Source organism: Mobula hypostoma, chromosome 29 (assembly GCF_963921235.1).
Source record: "Mobula hypostoma chromosome 29, sMobHyp1.1, whole genome shotgun sequence".
In the NCBI taxonomy this organism is placed as follows: Eukaryota; Metazoa; Chordata; class Chondrichthyes; order Myliobatiformes; family Myliobatidae; genus Mobula; species Mobula hypostoma.
Window position 1 is genome coordinate 22,339,477 of NC_086125.1, and position 27,524 is coordinate 22,367,000.

Here is a 27,524-nt window from a genome sequence, read left to right on the forward strand (position 1 = left end):
AGGGAGTTGTATGAAATGTATAGGAAACAGGGGGTAAATCAGGTGCTTGAGGAGTATAAGAAGTGCAAGAAAATACTTAAGAAAGAAATCAGGAGGGCTAAAAGAAGACATGAGGTTGCCTTGGCAGTCAAAGTGAAGGATAATCCAAAGAGCTTTCACAAGTATATTAAGAGCAAAAGGATTGTAAGGGATAAAATTGGTCATCTTGAAGATCAGAGTGGTCGGTTTTGTGCGGAATCAAAGGAAATGGGGGAGATCTTAAATAGGTTTTTTGCGTCTGTATTTACTAAGGAAGCTGGCATGAAATCTATGGAATTGAGGGAATCAAGTAGTGAGACCATGGAAACTGTACAGATTGAAAAGGAGGAGGTGCTTGCTGTCTTGAGGAAAATTAAAGTGGATAAATCCCCGGGACCTGACAGGGCGTTCCCTCGGACCTTGAAGGAGACTAGTGTTGAAATTGCGGGGGCCCTGGCAGAAATATTTAAAATGTCGCTGTCTACAGGTGAAGTGCCGGAGGATTGGAGAGTGGCTCATGTTGTTCCGTTGTTTAAAAAAGGATCGAAAAGTAATCCGGGAAATTATAGGCCAGTGAGTTTAAAGTCAGTAGTAGGTAAGTTATTGGAGGGAGTACTAAGAGACAGAATCTACAAGCATTTGGATAGACAGGGGCTTATTAGGGAGAGTCAACATGGCTTTGTGCGTGGTAGGTCATGTTTGACCAATCTGTTGGAGTTTTTCGAGGAGGTTACCAGGAAAGTGGATGAAGGGAAGGCAGTGGATATTGTCTACATGGACTTCAGTAAGACCTTTGACAAGGTCCCGCATGGGAGGTTAGTGAGAAAAATTCAGTCGCTAGGTATACATGATTCACTACTTGATTCCCTCAATTCCATAGATTTCATGCCAGCTTCCTTAGTAAATACAGATGCAAAAAACCTATTTAAGATCTCCCCCATTTCCTTTGTATTGTTTACAATATATATTAATGACTTGGATGAGGGAATTAAATGCAGCATCTCCAAGTTTGCGGATGACACGAAGCTGGGTGGCAGTGTTAGCTGTGAGGAGGATGCTAAGAGGATGCAGAGTGACTTGGATAGGTTGGATGAGTGGGCAAATTCATGGCAGATGCAATTTAATGTGGATAAATGTGAAGTTATCCACTTTGGTGGCAAAAATAGGAAAACAGATTATTATCTGAATGGTGGCCGATTAGGAAAAGGGGAGGCGCAACGAGACCTGGGTGTCATTATACACCAATCATTGAAAGTTGGCATGCAGGTACAGCAGGCGGTGAAAAAGGCGAATGGTATGCTGGCATTTATAGCGAGAGGATTCGAGTACAGGAGCAGGGAGGTACTACTGCAGTTGTACAAGGCCTTGGTGAGACCACACCTGGAGTATTGTGTGCAGTTTTGGTCCCCTAATCTGAGGAAAGACATCCTTGCCATAGAGGGAGTACAAAGAAGGTTCACCAGATTGATTCCTGGGATGGCAGGACTTTCATATGAAGAAAGACTGGATGAACTGGGCTTGTACTCATTGGAATTTAGAAGATTGAGGGGGGATCTGATTGAAATGTATAAAATCCTAAAGGGTTTGGACAGGCTAGATGCAGGAAGATTGTTCCCGATGTTGGGGAAGTCCAGAACAAGGGGTCACAGTTTAAGGATAAAGGGGAAGCCTTTTAGGACCGAGATTAGGAAAAACTTCTTCACACAGAGAGTGGTGAATCTGTGGAATTCTCTGCCACAGGAAACAGTTGAGGCCAGTTCATTGGCTATATTTAAGAGGGAGTTAGATATGGCCCTTGTGGCTACAGGGATCAGGGGGTATGGAGGGAAGGCTGGGGCGGGATTCTGAGTTGGATGATCAGCCATGATCATAATAAATGGCGGTGCAGGCTCGAAGGGCTGAATGGCCTACTCCTGCACCTATTTTCTATGTCTATGTCTATGTCTATACATGGAGAGGTGGTAAATTGGATTGGACATTGGCTGGATGGAAGAAGCCAGAGAGTGGTGGTAGAAAATTGCTTCTCTGAGTGGAGGCCTGTGACTAGTGGTGTGCCACAGGGATCAGTGCTGGGTCCATTGTTATTTGTCATCTATATCAATGATCTGGATGATAATGTGGTAAATTGGATCAGCAAGTTTGCTGATGATACAAAGATTGGAGGTGTAGTAGACAGTGAGGAAGGTTTTCAGAGCCTGCAGAGGGACTTGGACCAGCTGGAAAAATGGGCTGAAAAATGGCAGATGGAGTTTAATACTGACAAGTGTGAGGTATTGCATGTTGGAAGGACAAACCAACGTAGAACATACAGGGTTAATGGTAAGGCACTGAGGAGTGCAGTGGAACAGGGGGATCTGGGAATACAGATACAAAATTCCCTAAAAGTGTCGTCACAGGTAGATAGGGTCGTAAAGAGAGCTTTTGGTACATTGGCCTTTATTAATCGAAGTATTGAGTATAACAGCTGGAATGTTACGATGAGGTTGTATAAGGCATTGGTGAGGCCGAATCTGGAGTATTGTGTTCAGTTTTGGTCACCAAATTACAGGAAGGATATAAATAAGGTTGAAAGAGTGCAGAGAAGGTTTACAAGGATGTTGCCGGGACTTGAGAAACTCAGTTACAGAGAAAGGTTGAATAGGTTAGGACTTTATTCCCTGGAGCGTAGAAGAATGAGGGGAGATTTGATAAAGGTATATAAAATTATGATGGGTATATATAGAGTGAATGCAAGCAGGCTTTTTCCACTGAGGCAAGGGGAGAAAAAAACCAGAGGACATGGGATAAGGGTGAGGGAGAAAAAGTTTAAAGGGAACATTAGGTGGGGCTTCTTCACACAGAGAGTGGTGGGAGTATGGAATGAGCTGCCAGACGAAGTGGTAAATGCGGGTTCTTTTTTAACATTTAAGAGTAATTTGGACAGATACATGGATGGGAGGTGTATGGAGGGATATGGTCTGTGTGCAGGTCAGTGGGACTAGGCAGAAAATGGTTCGGCACAGCCAAGAAGGGCCAAAAGGCCTGTTTCTGTGCTGTAGTTTTTCTATGGTTTCTATGGTTTCTAATACCTCTACTAATAAATGCAGGCATTCCATAAGCATTCTTAACCATCCTATCCACTTTCAAGGAGCTATGAACTTGGATCCCAGTGATAGGGATAAAATTGTCAACAGAATGAGTTGCAACATAAAGAGGCAGGAGGAGAAGATGGAGTTCACCGCACAGCTCTCCGGTGAAATGATATCGTATTTGTAAGTACGATGCCGTGCACAATTCTGATTTGATGGAGACAGATGTAAGAAGGCACAGAGGAACATCTGGAGAAATTTCTGAAATGCCCGGTTCGCTGCCGCTGCTACTGTGCGATTGAGAATCTCTGGAGGGAAGGGCCCAAAATCCTCGGCTTTGACTGCTGCTGGCGACCGAGGCTGGGGTTGAAGCGCTCGGCAGAGATGGTGCTCAGTACTCGGTGTCAGAGGGCTGATCGGGGGCTCAAAGTTTTCTGACGACTCAGTCGGACAGTGGTCGGGCATGGCAGGGAGAGTTTTCTTCCTTCTCCCGTCTGTGTGAGATGTGGGACTTTCAAGAGACTTTGAACATTTTTACTGTGCTCACAGCCTGTTCTTCATCAAGTTATGGAATTGTAGCACTGTTGTAACTATATGTTATAATTATGAGGTTTTGCTAGTTTTTCAGTCTTGGTCTGTCCTGTGTTTCTGTGATATCACACCTGAGGAATATTGTATCATTTCTTAATGCATGCATTACTAAATGACAATAAAAGAGGACTGCGTGTCCTCATAATCTAATCTAATCTAATAAAAGGTGAACAAAATAGAGAAGTGTGAATACAGAACTGAAGGTGTTATATTTGAATGCGCACAGTATACAGAATGAGGTAGACATAGCACAGTTATAGATCGGGATGTATGATGTTGTAGGCATCACTGAATCATGGCTGAAATATTATAGCGGGGAGCTTAATGTCCAAGGATACAAATTGTATTGAAAGGACAGGCTGGAAGGCAAATGGTGGGGGGCATTGCTCTGTTGGTAAAAGATTAAATCAAATCATTAGAAAGAGGTGATATAGAGTCAGAAGGTTGTGGATAGAGCTAATGAACTGGAGGTTAAAAAGACCCTGATGGAAGTTGTATACAGACCCCCAATGAGTAGTAATGATGTGTTCTACAAATTGCGACAGGGGATAGTAAATGCAAGCCAAAGGGGCAATAACACAATAATGATGGAGGATTTTAATATGCAGGTAGATTGGGAAAATCAGGTTTGTGCTGCATTCCAAAAGGAGGAATTTCTAGAATGCCTACAAGACGGCTTTTTAGGGCAGCTAGGGGTTGAGCCCACTAAGGTATCAGCTATTCTGGATTGTGTGTTGTGCATGAACCAAAATTGATTAGAGAGCTTATGGTAAAAGAACCCTTAGGGGCAAGTGATCCCTGAATTTTGAGAAGGAGAAGCTAAAGTCAGATGTATCAGTATTGCAGTGGAGTAAACAGAATTACAAAAGCATGACAGAAAAGTTGGCCAGAATTGATTGGAAAAGAAAGCTGTCCGGGATGATGGCACAGCAGCAATGGCTGGAAGTTCTGAAAGCAATTTCAAAGGCACAGGATATATACATCCCAAAGAGAATGAAGTATTCTAAAGGCAAGATGACACAACCATGGTTGACAAGAGAAGTCAAAGCCAACATAAAAGCCAAGGAGAGGACATATTATAGAGAGAAATAAGTGGGAAGTTAGAGGATTGGGAAGCTTTCAAAAACCAACAGAAGGAAACAAAAAAAAAGCATTAAGAAGGTAAATACGGAACTTGAAAGTAAGCTAGCTAATTATATTAAAGAGGATACCAAAAGATCTTTCAGATACATAATTTCATGTTACAGCTATATAGGACCCTGATCAGACCCCACTTGGAGTACTGCACTCAGTTCTGGTCACTTCACTACAGGAAGAATGTGGAAAATATAGAAAGGGTGCAGAGGAGATTTACAAAGATGTTGCCTGAATTGGGGAGCATGCCTTATGAGAGTAGGTTGAGTAAACTTGGCCATTTCTCTTTAGAGCAGCAGAGGATGAGAGGTGACCTGATAGAGGATGATGAGAGGCATTGATAGTGTGGATAGTCAGAGGCTTTTTCCCAGGGCTGAAATGACTAACATGAGAGGGCACAGTTTTAAGGTGCTTGGAAGTAGGAACAGAGGAGATGTCAGGGGTAAGATTTTACACAGAGAGTGGTGAGTGCGTGGAATGGGCTGCCAGCAATGGTGGTAGAGGCAGATACGATAGGGTCTAGGCAGAAAATGGTTCGGCACAGCCAAGAAGGGCCAAAGGGCCTGTTTCTGTGCTGTAGTTTCTATGGTTCTATGAAAAGAATTGATTTTGGCAGCAGTACAATGAAAACATAAAAATAACTATATGTTACAAAAATAAATAAATAGAGCAGGAGACGAATACTGAGGTAGAATTCATGGACCATTCATAAATCTGATGACAGAGGAGAAGTAGCTATTCCTAAAATGATGGGTGTAGGGCTTCAGGATCCTGTAGCTCCTTCCTGATGGGAGTAATGACAAAATGGCATGTCCCAGATGGAAAGAGTCCTTAATAATGGATCCTGCCTTCGTAAAGCTCCACCTCTTGAAGACGAAGACCCACATCTACATTTGAGGAAACGTTTGTTCTTCTCCACCATCCGATTTCTGAATGGTCTATGAATCCGTGAACAGTACCCCACTATTCCTCTCTTGTACTGCTTATTTATGCATTTATTGTAACTGAAGGCCCAGAGAACAACAATAAGCTCACCAAGTTCCAGGTCCCAAAGGAGGTAGATTTTCACTTTGTGGTCTCCACTATTTCCCACTCCCCCCAGAGCAGAGAGGATGGAGGGTGGCCATGGGTGGAGGAAGGGTCTATGTAGGATGAGGTTGGATGGGGAAGCACCAGAGGTGGAGTTAAGAGAAGTTAATATGACTGAGAAGGTCAGAAGGATGGGGGTTGAAAAAAGAGTTAGGTAGAGAGAAGTAGGGGCTTAGGAGAGGTCAGGAATGGGTGTGTACCTCAGCAAAGTAGCAACAACTTCAATAGAAATTTGTCAGTAGCAATGTCCTCAACAAGACACTTTCATCTTTAGTTGGAGGTTCACAATGGAAGGAACCAGTGGACAATAATGATTGTTCCTATAATTCCTTGTAGGTGAACCTCAACTCACAGAAAGGAGGGAATGTCCTTATGGCCAGGATGCTTTGACCTGGTCAAAAACAATTTCTATTGTCCAACAGAGAGTGAGATTCATTCTCTCATTTCCTGAGATTCCAGTTCTACTGGTCCTCCTACAACAGACATTGGTGGGATGGTGGGGGAGAATGGACATTGAATCCTCCAGCTCCAGCACCCAGGAGCTGTGCTGGTTGTGCGGAATACTTGGGCTGAAAGATGGCCTTGCTTCGAGAGAGTGATCTTGTCTCTGAGGGTAGTGAAGGTGACAGCTGCTCCAATGGGCTGCGCCAAAAACACATCTCATGGGTCTTCAGGACAGACCCCTGAAGTATCGTCTCTAGCTCATGTTGCCACATCCATCTCTCTGGTACGACCGGGGGCCATTCCCCTCACCATGTGATAATCCGTGTACAACCATCTTTCTACAGTTCAAAATATCATTCACTTTTAATTATTACACAGTAGACTCTTAGTACAATAAGATTTACTTTTTTAAGATACTTCTATTTTATAAATTTTGATCAACAGTCGTGATTTTGAAGCATGAACAAATTCATAAATAAAGAGCTTTATTCCTCCTAAAAATATCATATTTATTTCTTGTACATATGGTTTTAAAAGGGATGTAGCGCACTACACTGGCAGTGAGTTTCCATTTATAAAGGCAGAAGAGGAGAGGCGTGATGCTTCTCTGGTGCTGAGTTACCCAATAACAGGATATCTGTGCAAAACTTGGAAATTTTTCAAAAATACTGAAATTTATTAAAAATCGCACTCATAATAACAACAAACCGCATACACATTCCTACACAGACTCACTTTCATATTCACACACGTTTAGACATCAAGTTAGATGGTGCCTTTTTACAAGCTCATACAAGCCATATAATTCTGGAGTTGTCACCAGTCCTGCAATGCAACTCACGGTGCTTGGCAGTGGGTCTTGAACCCACAATCTTCAGAGCCAGATGTACAGTGAGGGCAAAAGGGAATTTAAAAAGTAGCTTCACTGAGAAGAATGTTGTCACTGGGTCTTGTCAGCCTCTGCTTGGAATTTTTTATAAGTCTAGGTAAAACAAAATGAGATTGCTATTATTTGTTTTGCTCCAGACAAAATCTAGTTAAGACCAACTTTATGGAGGTAAAATCCTTCTATTCACTGCCCTGGGGGTTCTGCCAGGAGAGTCAAAGCTCCTTGGGATTCATGGTCAGCAGGAGGACTTGAATGGGAATGAGAACCACAGTGTGTTCATCACCTGCGTTGGCCCACAATAGTCTGTTGGAACTCTGACGCCTCCTTGTGTGTGGTGGGCAAAGGATGGGGCAAGGTCAAGATACCTTGCCGAGACCCTGCAGACACCACTCCCAGCAAGGGGAGCAAGCTACCGTGATATTCAATCATTAGATCTGATACAACAGCAGAGGGCAGCAAAAGACAAGTGGAGGCAGAAACATACCCAGCATTTCCATGGATCAGAGCTTTAGCTGTGTGGGTTCACTCTCCATTGTCAGGAGCAGTAACCCCACCAATGTGGGACAAATTGGTGGTTCTGGGAGCTCTGTGGGTCTTGAGCTGAGATCATGAGAGAATGTTGTAGGAATCCAGCAGTGTGTCGGGCCCACTATTGTCACCAAGTGATTCACAGTCATAGAGTTCCTTGTCGGGAGACCAATCATTATGGATCAGTTATAACATCTCCTCCTCACTGACAGTCAAGGATGTGTGCTGAGCTCATAGCTCCACTCTGTCCAAACTCGTGTGGCTCGACCCTGCTCAAGTACCATCTCCTTCATTAGGAGTTCGAGGAGATTCAAGAAGGCGCATCCATCCTTAAAGACCCTCACCATCCGGGACATGCCTTCTTCTTGTTACTACCATCAGGGATGAGGTTTAGGAGATGTCTATCATCAGATTTATGAACAGAACATGAACTCTATCCAGTTGCCTTTTGCACTATTTATTTTGTAACTCTGAGTAACGTTGATGTATTGCACAGTTCCGGGACCAGAAAACAAGTAATTTCACAACATATGTCAGTGATAATAAACATGTATTGTAGGGGAACGAATTGTGAGGGCTAATAATTAGTAAATAGTGATGTGTATTGTGTTAATGTGGTAAAAGGAAACCACAGACAAAGGCAGAGACATAAAATGCAGCAGCGATGACACCCAAGTTTCAGTAACTTCACTAATTATGCAATAGCATGTACTCATTGTTGTGATAGAAAATTGGATTTATTGCTATACATATGGATAATCGTTTTATTCTGCAATCTGACCTAGACTCAATTAACTCTCCCTGTAGATGCCATTCTATTGTCAAAATGTAGTTTTACAGGTAGTCTCATCAACTGAGAATGTAAAAGCTGCATCAAATTCATGTTCAGCTAGATCGGCTTTGCTTGGTTTCCTGGTGTTCAATGGTTCAAATTAATATCAGAGAATGTATACAGTGTACAGCCTGGAACTCTCACTCTTCTCAGACATCCACAAACAAAAAATACCCTAAGAATGACTGACAGAAACATCAGAACCACAAGACCCACCCTCCCCTCTCCCATGCACAAGAATTGATCCTCTGGACCAATTGGTCTATGCTAACAAGAATGCCCCATCCAAGCTTATCACATTTCTCTCATTTGAGCCTCAATTTCTCTGAAATTTTCCTATCTATTTACATCCAACTACCATTTAAAAGTTGTTTTCGCACCTAACTCAAGCACTTCCTCTGGCTGCTCATTCCACATGTACACTACAGTAAATGTGGCTGGTCTGGTTCAGTTAGTTAATGGTGACAGCTCCAGGATGTTGATGGAAGGGACTCAATGACATCATTGAATCTCAGGGGTAAGTGGATTGATGTGCTCTTGATGGAGGTGGTGATTGATTGTCTGTGAATTATTTCTCATTTCTCAGTCCATGCCCGGTTGGAGGACTGAAGGTTCTGAAAAAATTCACTCTTTCTCCCTCTACGGATGTCAAAACAGACCATCAATGTTTGGGTGGATGATCTTTCATTGGAGGAGTTTTGATGGAAGATCATCGACTCAAGTCATTCAGTTTGTTTCTGCCTCCGTGGACACAGCCCAACCTTCTGAATGTTTCTGTCCTTCTGGAGAAAGCTTCTCACCTCAGTCGTGTTCATCTCCACCTGTGAGGGCCCTATGGTGAAGCTCTTCTGTTTACTGGTCAACCATTTCCATAATTTATCAAACACCTTCAATGAAATGAGAATGATACATTAGTCACACCCAGTTTAAATGAATTTTATTTTTGCACAATTAAATTGTTTGATTCTTTGTGCTAATCATGAATTTTGAACCTGTCCTTCATTTTCTGTTATTTATTTTTGCAATGGTCATCGCTATCTATTTTTGTGATGGTTATGCAAATGTCATAACATGGTTTTGAGTGGTGAGAGAAACCTTTAGACACTAACTATTATTTTGTAGCACTCTTTGAAGAATTTGTTAATTTCTACCTAGTAGAATAAAACTACCCTTCAATCACCCTTCAGAGTCCCAAAGTCAAGTAAGAATTAAATTTTATATTGTAACTGCATCCCATTTGCACCTCCAGTGGATCACTCAGACAGAACCAAGTCCACCAAATTTCTTTTATCAAAGAGCAATGAAATCATGATCTTTGAAAAAATTTACAGAGAAGTGGGGAGCTTCTGGATAGGGAGGTGAACGTTTATAAAGGGGGGATGAAAATGAAGATTAGAGGTCACAATCACATCAGCCTGATCAGATTAAATGGTGATGAAAACCTAAGGGACCATATGGCTGACTCTTGCTTCAAATTCATAGTTCAGTAAAAGTCTCTCTAACCATTCATCACTATGATGATCATATGCGGAGAGTAAGATCAGGAGGAGAAATTCACAGAGTTCTGGAGTCATCGAGCAATACAGTTTGGATAGAGGCCCTTCGACCCAACAAGCTCATGCCAGCCACGGTGCCCACCCCGTTAGATCCAAATTCCTGTGTTACACCATGAGGCATTGAAGCAGGATTGGTCCATTCGACCCATTGAGTCTGCTCCTTTCAACCCACAACCCTCAAAGCCCCAACCCTCCATGTACATAACCAAATACTTCTTAAATTATACCACTGTACCTGCCTCAACCACTTCTTCTGGCAGGTCATTCCATATACTCATCATACTCACCACCCTCTACCTCTCAGGTCCCTTTTAAATGTTTCCCCTCTCATCCTAAATCTATGTCCCCTAGTTCTGGTCTCCCCAACCATGTGGAAAGGATTTATCACCCATCTTATATATGTTTCTCATTTGTTTAAACATTTCTACAAGGTTGACTCTCATTCTCCAAAGTTCCAAGGAATAGAAACCGAAGCTGGTCAACCTCTTCCTATCACTCAGGACCTCTAATCCTGAAAACATCCTCAAATATTTTCTGTGCTCTTTCCAGTTTAAAAACAACTTTCCTACAACAGGGTGACCAAAACTATACACAGTATTCCAATTGCATCGTCACCAACAACTTATGAAACTGCAAAATAATGTCCAATCTCCGATGGTCATTTTCTTGACTAATGAAGGCCAGTGTGCCAAATGCCTTTTACACCACCCTGTCCACCTCTGACCCTGCTTTCAAACTCATACCCCTGGGTTCCTCTGTTCCTTTACACCCCGAGTGCCCAACCATTCATAGTATGTGTCCGTAGGGAAGAGATTCTTACCCGGCGATTGAAAACGCAGTAAATAAGGAAAATGAACAGACCCTGGAGACTGTTGATGACCGTGAATAAGTCGGAGAACACTGTAGTGCTCTCATCAACTTGAAATATTCCAAAGATCCATGTGGATCCCAAAACAAACATCCGTGCTGCAGCCTTAATGGTTAGGGATCTGTAGAGAAGAAGGAAAAAGAGACCAGGTGAATGAAAAACACAGGAATGATGAAATTCCTTTCAAGCGGGATCTTTCATACCCTCAGGGTTTTCTCAGCAGCCAACAGCATATTCTTGTGTTTATTGGATACATTGCTGGGCACCAGGCATCACTGGACAGGATATTGCTTACTGCATCAAAACTGCCCTTGAGAAGGCGATGGTGTGCCACTGCCTAGAAATGCTGCTTTCCTTCTGGTGCAGGTGCTCCCACGAAATGGTGGGAAAATGAGTCCCAGGATTTAGACTTGTCATGGCAGAGGAGAAGCAATATATTGCTAATTCGGGATGCGGTGTTACATAAGACACAAAATGGGAGCAGGAATTGGTCTCTTGAACCTGACCTGTGATTTGTTAGGGTCATGGTTGGTCTAATCCTGGCTTCCACAATGCTCTCCTGTTCTCCACAAATCCATTGACTCTCCCATAGCTCAAACATTTGTCAATTTCTGTCTTTAGAATATTCAATAACTGCACATCGGCATCATTCTGGGGTAGAGATTCATTATCTTTCAAATAAAGAAGTGTCCCCTGATTCCATTTTGTAATGCGTCACCCTCTATCTGAAATCTGTTCATTATTCTAAGTAATGAACACCATCCTCTCACATCTTCTCTATCCCCCTCATAATCTTCTATTTTGCAAAGTGGGCCCTTCTCAGCCTTCTAAACTATAATGAGTGAAGATCTGTTCTGCTTAAATGTCTCTCGAACAGCAACTCAGCCGAGGAATCAGCCTGGTAAACCTTCTCTGCAGTGCACACCAGTCAATTTGTGCACAAACAGGAACACAACAATGTAACGTCATCTGGTCATGTTAATGTTGGGTAAATTGACCTCTTCCTTTCATAAAGAACCCAGAGACCAAGAGTTGGGTTTGGAATGCCTGGTGTGTCGGACACTGATGACAGGCCAACAGGTTATTGTCTTTAGCCTGTGATCAAACCTCAGCGTTAGTAGACAGGATTTAATCAACTGACTGATGGGGCTCCATGCTAATAGAATTCAGGAAAATAGGGCTAGATATGCTTTACTTATGTTTAGGGTGGCTGATGGATTTGGTTGTGGTGCTACCACACACCCTCTGGCCCCATAAACAAGAATGGATCCTGAGGGTGAGTGGGAAGAAGCCTTCAGGGCTGCTGAGAATCACCTCATCTGTCTGTGCAGATCTGACTGCAGCAGGAGTACTTTTGTCAGGAAGAAAAGCCCAAATCCTTCTGAAAACCCAATGGCTCCTCCTTCTCTACCTTATTTATTATTAGAGTGACGATAGGAAACATGAGTTTCCCTTCATGATACAATGTTGGCTCTGCTTGTTATGCTCAGATTATTGAAGTGCCTTCTGAATGAGCCCTTAATGCTGTGTCCCATCTTTTAGTGATACCATCAACCTTACATTGTCTGTGCTCCCGTTCCTGGTCATTGGGTTTGAGGGTAAGTGGCAGCAACCGTGTCAGTCCTGACACTGTTCTCACATGGCATGGATGCAAGTATATTTCCCAAAGGCATCTCCAGCCAATGATCTGAACACTGGCCGACAAGCTCCCCACTTCCAAAGTTGCATTGGCAGAGATCAGCACCATGGACAGAGACCCTTCCTGGGAAGCTGCTAACTCTCAACCATAAATATCGTGATATACTCTCAGTGGTCACTTTATTAGACACTGCTGTAAACCTGTTCATTAATGCAAATACTTAATTAGCCAATCATGTAGCAGCAATTCAATATATAAAAACATGCGGACATGTTCAGGAGGTTCAGTTGTTAATGAGAATGGGGAAGAAAATGAACTAAGTTACTTTGATTGTGGAATAGCAGTTGGTGCCAGATGGGGTGGCTTGAATATCTCAGAATCTGCTGCTATCCTGGGATTTTTATGCTCAACAGTATCTAGAATTTACAGAGAATGGTGCAATTTTTTAATCCAGTGAATGGCAGTTCTGTGGGCTAAAACACCTTGTTAATGACAGAGGTCAGAGTAGAATGGTCTAACTGGTTCAAGCTGTAAGGAAGGTAACAGTAACTCAAATAACCATGCATTACAACAGTGGTGTTCAGAAAAGATTCTTTGAACACACAACACATCAAACCTTGAAGCAGATGGACTACAGCAGCAGAAGGTGTTGGTGTATCTAACAGATATGCCTAATAAAGTGACCATCAGTATGTCAGTGATAATGAAGTTTTTCAGTGATAACAAACCTGATTCTGATTCTGAAAGGTGAGGTATGTGCAAGGAGGTCATGGTGACCCCTCCCCCTAATTATCTAAAGAGGATGCAAGTGCATATATTTACTTTGTAACATCAAGGATGCCTGAGACATTTGGAACATAGCCACATGGGTCATGTGCTGTTGGCTCTCAGTAGGGGTGTCTCTGTGTTTTGCCAGGTCATGATCAACAGCAGCTTCCTTGCCAGGAGTCTGCCCCATGTCAGGGTCCCGAGAAGCTGGGCTGGTGATGGACACATAGTGGAACATAGAACAGAGAACACGGCACAGTACAGACCCTACAGTCCATGATGTTGTGCTAAACTTTCAACCTACTCCAAGATTAAGCTAACCCTTCCCTCCCACACAGGGCTTCATTCTACTTTTATCCATGTGCCTATCTAATAGTCTTTCAAATGTCCCTAATGTACCTGCCTCTCCCACCACCCCTGGTAGTGTGCTCCACACTCCCACCACTTTCTGTGTGAACAACTTACCTCTGAGAATCACCACCCTCCCACCCAATACTTCTCCTCCAATCACCTTAAAACTATGCCATCTCATATTAGCCATTGTTACTCTGGGAGAAAGATGCTGGCTGTCCACTTCATGCCTCATATCATCTTATATACATCCATCAAGTCACTTACTTGGTTTCCTTCAGCTTCGACACCTCCTTGTTGCACGAGTTGAAATGGCATCTCAGTAAGTAGAGAGTCGCAAATAAAAGGACTGTATTGACCTGGAGAGAGAGAAAGAGAGAGTGCGAGAGAAGGAGAGATTGCAAGAAAGAAAGAGTGTGTGAGAGAAAGAGAGTGTGTGAGAGAATGATGGAAGGAAAACGAGAGAGTGAGAGAAAGACTGATATTCATGAGCAAGGCAGAACGGATCCCCCAAATCCCGCACTCAATTCACCCCTCCTACTTTCCATTCTCACTCACTGACACTCACACTTACTCCTCAATGATCTCTCTTTCTTTATCTAAAACTCTGCTTCTCTCCACAAAATGCAGCATCGATGCAAAACAGTACAGTTAATATTTCGGGCCTAGGCCCTTCAGCAGTTTCTGAGAAGATTTAAACTTCTTCAGGGTAGATATCCCTGGAAGAGACTTAACTGTACGGCAATTAAATCACAAACAAGAGAAAATGTGCAGATGCTGGAAAGCCAAACAACACACACTAAATGCCCCTGAAGAGTCTCAACCAGAAACGTCGATTGTACTTTTTTCCCCAGGTGCTGCCGTCAGCTGAGTTCCTCCAGCATTATCTGTGTGTTGTTTCAATTTTTAACATCAGCAAATTTTTTCTTTTTTCTGCTTATCCCCCATGTCTCCCCCTCACACTCTTCACTCAATATTTTGGCAAACCAACATTATTCCAGTTGTAACCCACAGGATGAGGTTTTCCATATAATCCGGATCCTAGGAAACCCAGGAGAAGAATTAACTGGGAATTGTTCACCACTCACCACTATGATGAGTCAGTGGGATCTGTCAGCTGGGAATTCCAGGCCAGAAGATTGGGAAGCAGGCCCCCAGTTTCTCTGCTTCTTTCCTCCATCTTGCCCTGAGTCAAAGACCCGGTGCCCCTCAACCTGCCTATTCCTCCTTGCTGCTCCTTTTAGTTATGCAGACGGACACAACCAAACCTAAACCTAGGCCCACCCTACTCAGTGATAAGTAATAGGACAATGAAGATGGTGGAAAGAGATACCATACTTTAACAACAAGAACTTGCTTTTAGATGAAAATCTTTCATCATCTCCAAAGCGTGAAGTATTTTATGAACTGTCCCAACACTTGGGGTAAAGTGGTATCTAATCTGCAAATGTGCCAATGTCTCAAAGGGATGAAAGCAACTATGAGGATTCCGTTATCACTGGGCCCAGTGCACACACGACTCAGAGAGGATCTGGGGGGTGGGGGGGGGGAAATGATGTATGAAAGTACCCAGGGTGTGCAGGCTGGGTGCATCCTTTGTGTTGCTCAGTGGGTGGGGATCAAGATAACACAGGGTTCAGGTTGTTGGGGGCAGTGACACAGGGTTTAAAGTGAAAGCAACAGATCAGAGGTCAAAGGCCAGCCCCTAGGTCAGAGGTGCAATTGACACACACACCTGAGGGCCAGGTTCTCTGATATTTCTTCAGTTATCAAATGTGCTGATCACACTGAGTGTCAGACACATTAACATTGAGAGGACACCGATGCTTCTCACAGTCCATGAGTGATTCGTGAGGGGTTGTGACACTGGACACGGCCCCTCAGCAGAGGCACCACCCCTGACTGTGATCCTTCCCCACTGAGCTTTTGGAGAACCCCGGTCTGGAACGGTTGCAGTGCAGAGAGAAACAGGAAGCTTACCAGAATCACGAAACAGACTGGGCCCTGGAAACTCCAGTTAAACCCCAACTCGTGCTTCAGCCAACAGCTGTGAGGATGGAAGAGTTTCATCACTGGGTGGCAGTCAGTTTGTTAAATACATTGAGAACGTCAGTGGATCGACAGTGCAGGAAAACGGCAGCCAGTCTCTGCATGGCAAGATCCTAAACAATAACAGTGCGCTGATGACCAATCAATGCCATTGGTTAAAGGAAGTCGGCCTGAATGTGGGGAAAAATGGCCCGTGCTCTCCTTTTTTATAGTTTGTTTGGATAACTTCTGTCCATCTGAAACTACAGACCGGACTTGGCTACGATATCTCCTCCAATAACAGCACCAGTGACAATGTGATTCCTCCTCGGCTCTGCACTGGAACTCAATCTCTGTCCACAGAGTTGGGCATCTGTCAGTAAACTGGGAAGGCAGAGCCACCTAGCACAGGAGAGAATTGAGAAGGACGGGGCGGGGCACCACGCCTTCTCCCTCCCTGCTCCACATGCAGAGACTGGGGTTGATAGTGACCAAGTCTCACAGCATCAGGCAACTGGTGTTTCAACAGAAGCCTTGTTTGCCTCTCTCATTGTGGTCAATCCCAGAAGAAGTTGAGGGAATGATTAGCCATTAGCTGACCAGTTCTGCAATGTTCTGTGATGCTGGGATCTCAGCCAGACTCACTTCTGCAGGTCCCTGGATGTAAATCAGTGTGATATCAGGTCACTGCAAACTCTCCCCTTTGATCACAGGTCAACAGGCTGCCGAGGTGGGTGGACACTTGTTCGATCAGGATGTAAAGACTGTGGACCTAGACTAGGGAAATGGGATCCAGTCAGGTTTGATTGGTCGAAACTTTGAGATGCCAAATTGTCTTCTCCTGTTGCCCCTATGATTCCTAGGATTCTCCTCCTGTCCATGGCCAATCTCAGACCTCTCAGTGGTTCAGCAGCTGAGATCAGTTGGGAGAGGATCTGTCAGCGGGTGAATTCAAACCCTCCCCAGTCCCCGGGAGCAACTCAGATAATACCCACAATAACCCTCGCAAGTCTTTTCCTTTTTACAAGTTTCACGGCAACTGCTCCATGCAATCACCATTTAGGGAATATTGAATACAATACTGTCAAGGTTTGATCCCACCTCCCAACAGTGTGTTATTGACAGTAAATTACCCCTTGTTCTGGGTGGGTGGAGAAAGCATCAAACAGTCAGTTGTATCACTCTATCACATTTCCTTATCATTTAATACTCACGCGGTTTCTGTTCCATAGCCTCCAGGGTATATTGCCGCTGAGATAATGACTATCACAGCAGGAACAGCATAAGCAGAAACGTACAGGTATTTTCGTTTGATGATATGTGTGCGAGTGTAATTGGTGACTGTCAATTTTCTGGACATGATGAAAAGCTGCAGACTGTCCAGGAACATCCAGACGAAGACGGCAAGGAAGAGGTAATGCAGACACCCGGCAATCAGGGCGCACACAACCTAAAGAAAGAGGCAACGCAGTGGATAGTGGGCAGCTCGGGGCAAAAGCAGAGGACAGTCAGAGACAGAGATGCAGGCAGGAACATGCGGAGACGGGTCAGAGAGACACAGACGGTTACACACAAGTGGAAAGAAACAGAAAGAGATAATCACAGCTAAAGACATTCACATGGACACAGAGAAAAACACACAGTCAGAAACAGACTGATATTGGAACTGGAACACAGAGAGAAACACAACTTTTTCCAGCTCCCCTCTACCTTTTCTCTTCTCTTCTCCTGCCCATCACTTCCCCCTGGTTCCCATCCTTCCCTTTCTCCCCTGCTCCATGTTCCCATCTGATCAGATCCTTTCTCTTCAGTCCTTTAACTTCTTCACCTCTCACCTCCCGGCTGCTGCATTCATGCACCTCCCCCACCCACACTCCTTCCCCCTCACCTCATCTCACCTATCACCTGTCAGCTTGTATTCCTTCCCCTCTCCTCTCCTCTGATTGTGACTTCTGCCACCTTCCTGTCCAATCCTGATGAAGGGTCTCAGCCTGAAATCTCAACTGTTTATTCCCCTGCATAGATGCTGCCTGACCCACTGAGTTTCTCCAGCATTTTGTGTGTGTATCTCAGAGATACAAACACAGAGACTCTGACATAAATCAGTACACAAACACCTGTACACAATGGAAGAGATAATCTGCAAACATATAAAGAACACGGTGGTGATATACACCGAAGATTTATTAATTAGTAGTAAATTAGTGATAAAATTAGAATAATACACAAAGAAGATGGAGGAACTCCAAGGGTCAGTAGGTATCTATGAAGGGACACGGACAGTAGACGTTTCCCATTGCCTGACCTCCTCTGTTCCTCCAGCTCCTTTGTGATTTGCTCCAGATCTCCAGTGTTTACAAACTCTTGTGAGTCCATAAACTTAGAACAACTTTGGTACTTTTTACAAAATATCTTGTTGCAGCTCCAGATCTGCAAAGTGTTCTGATGTCACTCATTCTCCAGTGACCGGGAAACTCAGTGACAGGGCTAATCCACTGCACCCCAGGGTGAATGTGAATGAGGAGGTTTGGAGTGTCCCGTGAGGTCATTGGGCAGGAGGGCAGAGGGAGGGAAAGGGCAACGTTCTGTGGTGACAAGACTGTGGGGAAGGGGTGAGACTCCAATGCTCGAGGGCTTTGGCTACCGTTGCAATGAGCATCTGATTAAAGGGATGGCACGCTGGTCATGATGAGCCAATGGGAGGAGAGGACACCAGAGGAGAGTGGTGGGAGAGCAGGGGCTGAGATCCCACTACACCCACATTAAGTCTGGCTTTGCTGCAGAATTTGACCAACTGCACATTCAGAAACTCTATGAGAATTAGAGTTTGGTTTTGGTAATGTGGTTTTCTTACCGACTGCTTAACCTGCATTCCGATCAGAAAGATGAACTGTGCCAGGAAGAGGGTGATACTCAGGTGCTTGTGAAGATTGGTGTTAGCATTCTGGATGGATTTGAAGTTGACAAATCCGATGACAGAGGCAGCGAGGCAGAAAAGGGAGATGATGAGGCCGATGTAGGTGATCAGCTCCAAGTGCCAGTCGTCAGTCTGCAAGCACAAAGTGGGGAGCCACGTTCAGGAATCGACTGTGATAGAGTCTCCAGGGACAGAGTCACTGTGATAGAGTCTCCAGAGACAGAGTCACTGTGATAGAGTCTCCAGGGACAGAGTTACTGTGATAGAGTCTCCAGGGACAGGATTAGACAGAGTTACTGTGACAGAGTCTCCAGGGACAGAGTTACTGTGATAGAGTCTCCAGGGACAGGATTAGACAGAGTTACTGTGATAGAGTCTCCAGGGACAGAGTTACTGTGATAGAGTCTCCAGGGACAGCATTAGACAGAGTTACAGTGATCGAGTCTCCAGGGACAGGGTTACTGTGATAGATTCTCCAGGGACAGTATTAGACAGAGTTACTGTGATAGAGTCTCCAGGGACAGAGTTACTGTGATAGAGTCTCCAGGGACAGGATTAGACAGAGTTACTGTGATAGAGTCTCCAGGGACAGAGTTACTGTGATAGAGTCTCCAGGGACAGCATTAGACAGAGTTACAGTGATCGAGTCTCCAGGGACAGGGTTACTGTGATAGATTCTCCAGGGACAGTATTAGACAGAGTTACTGTGATAGAGTCTCCAGGGACAGTATTAGACAGAGTTACTGTGATAGAGTCTCCAGGGACAGCATTAGACAGAGTTACTGCAAGTTTACACTCATGGGATGTCCAGCCCTTACAGTCCTGTGTTGGTGATTCTGTTCCACACATGGGTCCTCCCTCTCCTCTTTATCCAACCCATCAATTCACCCCTCCACCACTTATCAGTAGTTCCTTCACTATAGATTACTAGATCCTGACAATCTGGGATCTCTGATTCTGACCCCTTACTCTCTAAACCAAAAACAAGATTGGATTTATTTGTCACATGTAGATCGAAACATCAAAACATGTTGTGAAGTGTGTCATTTTACGTTGATAACCAACCCAGACTGAGGATCGTGCTGGGAGCAGCCGATAAATGCTGCCACACTTCCAGCACTAATATAACATGTCCACAACTCACTAAACCGAACCCAAATCGTACGTCATCGGAAAGTGGGAGGTAATCGGGGCATCTGGAGGCAACTCACGCGGTCACGGGGAGAAAGTACAAACTCCTTACAGGCAGTGGTGGGAATCAAACCACAATTGGTGATCACTGGTGGTACAAAGCGATTGTGCTCACCGCTATGCTACCATGCCATCCACACCAAATACTGTACTGTATCCTTGGCACAATTAATAAAGGTAGGAATGCTACAGTTCCATCCATAACTAATACCATACCATAACCTTGGCACAACTAATAAAGGTCGGAGCATTAATTGATCTGTTGGAGGAACTCAGCGGGTCGAGCCGTGTCTGTGGGAGGAAAGGAACTGTCAGTGTTTTGGTTTGAAATCCTGAATCAGAACCAGAATGTCACCTCAGTCCTGATACAGGGTTCGGACCTGAAATTTTGACAATTCCTTTCCCCCTACAGATGCTGCTCGACCCGTTAAGTTCCTCCAGCAGATTGTTTGTTGCTCCTCAGTCCAGCGTCTGTGGTTACTCGAGTATCTGTAATAAGGGTAGGTCTTACAGAGTGAATGGTGAGGACCTGCTGTGTGGAGGAACAGTGTGTAAAGTCAATGTGTTCCTGAAGGTGGAAATAGAGGTTGCTAAGGCAGTAAAGAAGGCATCGGTTACTTCCTGCATTAGTCAGGGAATAAAATATAAATACAGTACAGGCAGGAAATGGTAAAAGTCTAAGCAACATTATCTAGACCACAGCTAGAGTGCTGCTGAGTGAGCTGCTGACTTGTTCTCTGTAACTGAGGCTACATAATTTTCTGAGAAATGGTGACAGAGGGACTCCTTCTGTTACAAGCCTCCTGCCAACATTTGGCGGTTTCCTGTCTCCCTCTGCATTGTGCGAAAGTGTCATGAAAAATATCAATGGAGAGGGTGAAGAGGTGATTCACGAAGCCCTAGCTCACCCAACCCATCCACATAAGACATGCTTTCCAATCGTAAATCCCCTCTGAAGCCTCTCTAAATCTTCCACAGCGTTCCTATAGTGAGGCAAACAGAACTGAACACAGTACTCCGAGGGCAATCTAACCCAGAGTTATCTCGAGTTAGAATATTTCTTTTTGGTTCTTGAACACAACCTCCCCTCAACCCATCCGACTAAGGAAGGCCAACACACCATATGCCTTCTGAACGACCCTTTTGACTTTCATAGCATCATTCTTTTGTTTTCCTTGGAGCAGAAGATGTTGACAGAGCATGGAATGAATAGATACTGGGAAAATTTACACCATAGCAGAAGTGTCGAAATGCAGACAGTAGAGGTTGAGAGGAAGGGGTGTGGATTTTGAAGGGATTTGTGGAAGGATTGTTTCACCCTTTGGGACACACTGCCTTGAGGGGGTGGCACAGGCAGGTGCATCACCACATTTCAGTGACATTTAGAGGAGGATTTGTATCACCAATATATAGAAAGCTACAGAACAAATTTTAATGTAGATGATTGTTAATGGTCAGCATGGAGAATGTGGGCTGAAGGGTCTGTTTCTGAGTTTGTGTCTCTTTCAATCTGACTCTCTTCATTCACCCCTTTTTATCTGACTACAGATTTTTCTATTGAATGATCTCTTACCTCAATCTTAACTGGAGCCATTAAAATAGCAAAGCTTGTCAGATGGTTACACTGGCAGGTTACATGGGTCTGATTGGAATCGATCCGTTCACAACCATCAGATTTCCAGACACTGTTCTTTTTGGTATTACTCCAATAGACACATACTGGCTCTTTGCCGACTTCCTTTTCCTGTTTCCAGATAAGGAGAAATTCTTTTCACCATTATTGAAAATATTCTAATAACAAGTTAAATATTTACAAATCCCAAAGTAGTACAAATGCAGAAATTGTTAGGTACACCCTAATCCCATAGATACAGCAAACAGAATTATCTCCTGTAGGTGGGAAACAAGTCACAGAATTGCACTTAACACAAAAGAGGGAATATCATTCTAACCAATCCCATGGCACTGTTCCATCAAACAGTCCCAGGACAGGAGACACTGGTTAGAAACAGAGCGAAGCTCCATCTACATTGTCCCATGACACTGACTTGCGGAGGGGGGTAGACAATATAAATGGAAAATGGAACTCCCAGAATATCTCATCAAAATTTTGAAGTGCAGTTAATAAAATTAGAAGAGATTACCTTTATTTGCCTCATGAACATAAATTGAAATGTACAGTGAAATGCATCATTTGTGTCAAAGACCAACACAGTGTTTGATGCATCATTTGTGTCAGTGGATGAAGATGAGATTACTTCACCAAGCACAGATGACGTGGTCTTTTCAACCACTGATTCACAAGCCACAGCGATTCACTCTGGAGAGAGTCATCATACTCCAGGTCAGACGAGAGATAACCCAGGTCAGGTTTCAGACCACAGTACCCAGGTAGATCCTTTGCATGATGGTAGAAGTGAGGAGGTAGAGAAGAAGAGGAAGGTCAAGTGGCCAGCAATGGCAGATAAGAAGGCTCGGCATGTATTTGATGAGGATATCAGTATGATGTTGGAGAACACTCTCAGGGGAACATCAAAGAGAAAGTTGGAAGTGACGGGTGATATAATTTATGATGTTGGAAAGTACAGGTTTGGTTTGGTTTGGTTGAGATGAAGAAAGCAAAGCCTACACAGCAACCAAGCAGGCGCCAGAAGATTAGTAGGTTGAGGAGAGAGCTTTGATCGTTGAGACAGAGGTGAGGGTGACAAGCCAAGGCTTGCTTATCTCCGAGAGCATTTTCGAATAAAGTTAGCATCACTCCATCATGTGGAGTCACAATGTAAAAAGAGAAAGAAGAGAGAGAAGGCAAGAAAGTCATTCTTTGAGAACCCTCATGAGTTCACAAAGAAACTGTTTGAACAAAGTAAGAGCGGGCAGCTTAACATCTCTCAACAAGAACTTGAGGATCACCTGGCAAGCACTTACTCTAACAAACAGCGGGAGGCTCCTTTGCTTGACATTTCGGGGCTTGTGAAGCCTACCCAGCCAGGAGTGAAGTTCGATCTGTCAGAACTCAAACTGGCAGAAGTCGAACTGTTCATCAGAAAGGCAAGGTCAGGATCAGTGCCAGGACCTAATGCAGTGCCGTATAAGGTGTTCAAGAAGTGTGATGAGCTGAGGAAATACTTGTGGAGATTGTTAAAGGTGGTGTGGAGACAAGGTGTTGTTCCTTTGTTGTGGAGTGAGGCTGAAGGAGTATATATCCCAAAGGAAGAGAATCCTTCTACATTGAATCAGTTCCGACCAATTTCACTTCTGAATGTAGAGGGGAAGATTATGTTTGGCATTCTGGCAGAAAGAATATTTTCATTTGTGATAGAGAATGGATTAGTAAATACATCTGTGCAGAAGGCAGGAATACCAGGCTTCCCAGGATGCCCTGAACATTCTAATATGATATGGCATACCATCCAGGAGTCAAAAAGGTTGAGAAGAAATCTGGCTGTAGTTTGGCTTGATCTGGCAAATGCGTATGGTTCTGTTCCCCATGTCCTGATTGAGTTTGCGATGGAATTCCTATGGATTCCTGCTAAGGTGAGGAACTTTGTTATGCAGTACTACAACGATTTCTGGATGAGGTTTTCCACTCAGCAGTTTACAACTAGGTGGCAGAGCTTGGATGTTGGAATCCCAATGGGATGTGTGATTTCACGCATCCTTTTTGTGTTAGCCATGGAGGTCATTGTGAGGGCTGTAGAATCAGTGGAACCAGATGTCCCACTTGATGGCGGAGGGGAGTTACCACCAATATGAGCGTTCATGGACAATCTCACCCTTTTGGGTCCCAGCATGGAGGAAGTGGAAAATGTACTACCTGGACTCGATGAGCTAATGGATTGGGGAAGGATGAAGTTCAAGACCAAGAAGTCAAGGAGCTTTGTTCTTAGGAGAGGAAAGCTGGTTGACTTTCATTTCACCCTTTGTGGAGAGGAGATTCCATCCATTCAGGAACAACCAGTTAAGAACCTCGGGCGATGATACACAGAGGAGCTGAGAGACACCAAGTGGGTTCAAGAGACAGGAGAACAGATCAGCAGAGGTCTGATGTCCATTGACAAGTGTGGCTTGCCTGGCAAGTTGAAGTTGTGGTTCTTGCAGTACGGACTGATGCCACGGATAATGTGCCACTAACTGTCTATGACGTGGCAGTGTCCCATGTTGAGGCAATGGAACGGAAGATCACCAAGTATGTGAAGAAGTGGGTTGGAGTACCGAGCAGACTCACCAACGTTGCAATCAACAGTAGCCAGACAAAGCTTACCATCCCAGTGCAATCCCTTGTTGAGGAGGTCAAGGTAGCCAAGGTAAGATCATTCTTGATGCTTCGAGACTCAAAAGACCCCGTCATCAAGAACACCTAGTTGGACGTGAGATCAGGCAGGAAGTGGTCAGCCCATGTAGCAGTTGATGAGGCAGAGTCTAGATTGAAGCACAAGGAGATGGTTGGGACTATCCAGCTAGGCCGCCAGGGACTTGGATAGACAACCCACGTGGTGGTCATCTTCTACAGGTAAGGAGCGCCGTGAGCTTGTAACACCAGAAATCCAAGAGGTAGAAGAAAGAAGAGGTTAGCTAAAACAGCTGGCCTGACCAAACAAGGGGCTTGGACCTGGTGGGAAAGTGTTGAACAACGACATCTATCTTGGAATGTTCTGTGGCGGATGGAACCGCTCCGCATTTGTTTTCTATGCAGAGCAGTGTAGGATCTGCTCCCAACACCTGCCCACCTCAGCACCTGGTATGAAGATAAGACAGACAGGTGTGCTGCTTGTGACGAGAAGGGAACACTTCAACATATCTTGAGTGCATGCAGAGTCAATCTTTCCAGCAGCATGTACACTTGGAGACATAACAACGTTCTCAAAGTTGTAACAGAAGCGGTTGAGCAGAGAGTACTGCAGCACAACTTATCCCATGCCCCATGCTGCACAGAACATCGCATATCGTTTGTGAAAGAAGGCTCCAAGTCAAGGGTGTACAGTGCAGGCTCACGATCAAGCATACCTTCTTCAGCCAATGATTGGTGTGTCAAGGCTGACCTGGACGGGAAAGGGAGTTTCCCAGAGCAAATAGCTATCACCACATTGCGTCCAGATATAATCATATGGTCTGACACCAGTAGAGAAGTGGTTATTGGTGAACTCACAGCCCCTGGGAAGACAACATCGATGAAGCCCATGAGCGCAAGTTAACCAAGTATGCAGAATTAAGATCAGAGTGCAGAGACAGAGGGTGGAAGGTCTCATGCTATCCATTCAAAGTAGGCTGCCGTGGGTTTATTGCATTCACTCTCCAGAAGTGGCTGCGTGACCTTGGCTTCACTAGAAGAGAGATCAAGTCATCCAGCAGGGCTGTAGCTGAGGCAGCAGAGAAAGGATCAGCATGGGTGTGGACCAAGTATGTCCAGAGGGGCAGATAGTCAGACAGTGTATACATATCTTGCAAACCCTTCAGTAGTTGCATAGACACCTGAAGAGCAGACTATCTGTTGGATGGAAGTGACTGATAGAGGCAGATGCCAAGTTTTTAAGCTCACCAGTGGGAGGTGGTGCTTTTGCATTACTGGCCCACCACCTCGAGGGAGTCTTGATCATAAGCGGGCCGAAACTCCTGAAGACAGGTGGCAGATCAACTGATGATCCCACTGGTGATAGCACAGGACAGTTATCATCTTAGTCCACATGTATTTTTTAACTCATGAAACCCATGTGATCACGAAGAGAAAGTACAAACTCCTTACAGACAGTGGCGGGAATTGAACCCCTGTCTTATTGCTGGCACTGTAAAGCGTTATGTGAACCACTCTGCTACAGTGCAAACTCGATGGCTGAATGGGTAATTACAGTAATGCAGTAATGGGTATTTTCCTTTCAGTGAAATGGTGGTTGTACTTTGTAACCAGTTACTCAATGACCTGAGAAATGACAGCAAGGGACTCCTCCTCCTCTGTGTCTCTCCACCAGTCTCTAAACAATTCCCCGTCTCTCTCAGATGAGGGATCTCCACTTCCTCTATCAGGCCCCACTGTACTGTCCCTGAGTAATGGGGACTAGAAAGGCCATCATAAAATGACCTGCAATGGCCCAAACCCAGTTTCCATAGAAATCTAAACACGAGGAAATCTGCAGATGCTGGAAATTCAAGCAACACAGACAAAATGCTGGTGGAACACAGCAGGCCAGACAGCATCTGTAGGAAGAAGCACAGTCGACGTTTCAGGCTGAGACCCTTCATTAGGACTAACTGAAAGAGGACATAGTAAGAGATTTGAAAGTGGGAAGGGGAGGGGGGGATCCAAATTGATAGGAGAAGACAGGAGGGGGAGGGATGGAGCCAAGAGCTGGACAGTTGATTGACAAAAGGGATACAAGGCTGGAGAAGGGAGAGGATCATGGGATGGGAGGCCTAGGGAGAAAGAAAGGGGGAGGGGAGCACCAGAGGAAGATGGAGAGCAGGCAAGGAGTTATAGTGAGAGCGACAGAGAGAGAAAAAAGAGAGAAAAGGGAAAAATAAAAAAATAACAAACAAATAAATAAATAAATAAATAAATAAGGGATAGGGTAAGAAAGGGAGCAGGGGCCTTAGCGGAAGTTAGAGAAGTCAATGTTCATGCCATCAGGTTGGAGGCTACCCTGACGGAATATAAGGTGTTGTTCCTCCAACCTGAGTGTGGCTTCATCTTGACAGAAGAGGAGGCCGTGGATAGACATATCAGAATGGGAATGGGACGTGGAATTAAAATATGTTGCAACTGGGAGATCCTGCTTTGCCTGGCAGACAGAGCGTAGGTGTTCAGCAAAACCATCTCTCAGTCTGCGTCGGGTCTCGCCAATAGGCTGCATTGGGAGCACCGGACGCAGTATATCACCACAGCCGACCCACAGGTGAAGTGTCGCCTCACCTGGAAGGACTTTCTGGGGCCCTGAATGGTGGTGAGGGAGGAAGTGTAAGGGCATGTGTAGCACTTATTCCACTTACAAGGATAAGTGCCGGGAGAGAGATTGGTGGGAAGGGATGGGGGGGACGAATGGACAAGGGAGTCACGTAGGGAGCGATCCCTGCAGAAAGCAGAAAGAGGTGGGGAGGGAAAGATGTGCTTGGTGGTGGGATCCCGTTAGAGGTGGCGGAAATTACGGAGAATTATATGTTGGATCCGGAGGCTGATGGGGTGGTAGGTGAGGACAAGGGGAACCCTATTCCTAGTGGGGTGGCGGGAGGATGGGGTGAGACCAGATGTGTGTGAAATGGGAGAGATGAGTTTGAGAGCAGAGTTGACTTCTCTAACTTCGGTTAATGCCCTCCTCCCCTTCTTACCCTAGCCTGCCTGCCTGCCTGCCTTTCTTTCTTTCTTTATTTATTCATTCAGTCATTCATTCTTTTCCCCTTTTTTCTCTCTCTTTTTTCTCCCTCTGTCCCTCTCACAGTAACTCCTTGCCTGCTCTCCAACTTCATCTGATGCTCCCCTCCCCCTTTCTTTCTCCCTAGGCCTCCTGTCCCATGGTCCACTCATATCCCTTTTGCCAATCAACTTTCCAGCTCTTAACTCCATCCCTCCCCCTCCTGTCTTCTTCTATCTTTTCAGATCTCCCCCTCCCCCACCCACTTTCAAATCT

The 27,524-nt window shown here is 44.7% G+C and overlaps 1 protein-coding gene across 1 annotated transcript in view; it reads right to left on the reverse strand.

Annotated features, from left to right (window-relative positions):
* Window positions 1-7,116: 7,116 nt before the first annotated feature.
* LOC134339369 (adhesion G protein-coupled receptor E2-like) overlaps window positions 7,117-27,524 on the reverse strand; it is a 101,955-nt gene continuing 81,547 nt past the window's right edge. Inside the window, exons 18-25 of the mRNA XM_063035811.1 lie at window positions 21,485-21,655; window positions 18,658-18,852; window positions 17,018-17,253; window positions 15,756-15,822; window positions 14,043-14,134; window positions 10,970-11,138; window positions 9,394-9,480; window positions 7,117-7,326 (exon numbers count right to left, since the gene is read on the reverse strand). Of these exons, the coding sequence (XP_062891881.1) occupies window positions 7,285-7,326; window positions 9,394-9,480; window positions 10,970-11,138; window positions 14,043-14,134; window positions 15,756-15,822; window positions 17,018-17,253; window positions 18,658-18,852; window positions 21,485-21,655 (1,059 nt within the window). The 3' untranslated portion in view covers window positions 7,117-7,284. The remainder of the gene's footprint in view (window positions 7,327-9,393; window positions 9,481-10,969; window positions 11,139-14,042; window positions 14,135-15,755; window positions 15,823-17,017; window positions 17,254-18,657; window positions 18,853-21,484; window positions 21,656-27,524) is intronic.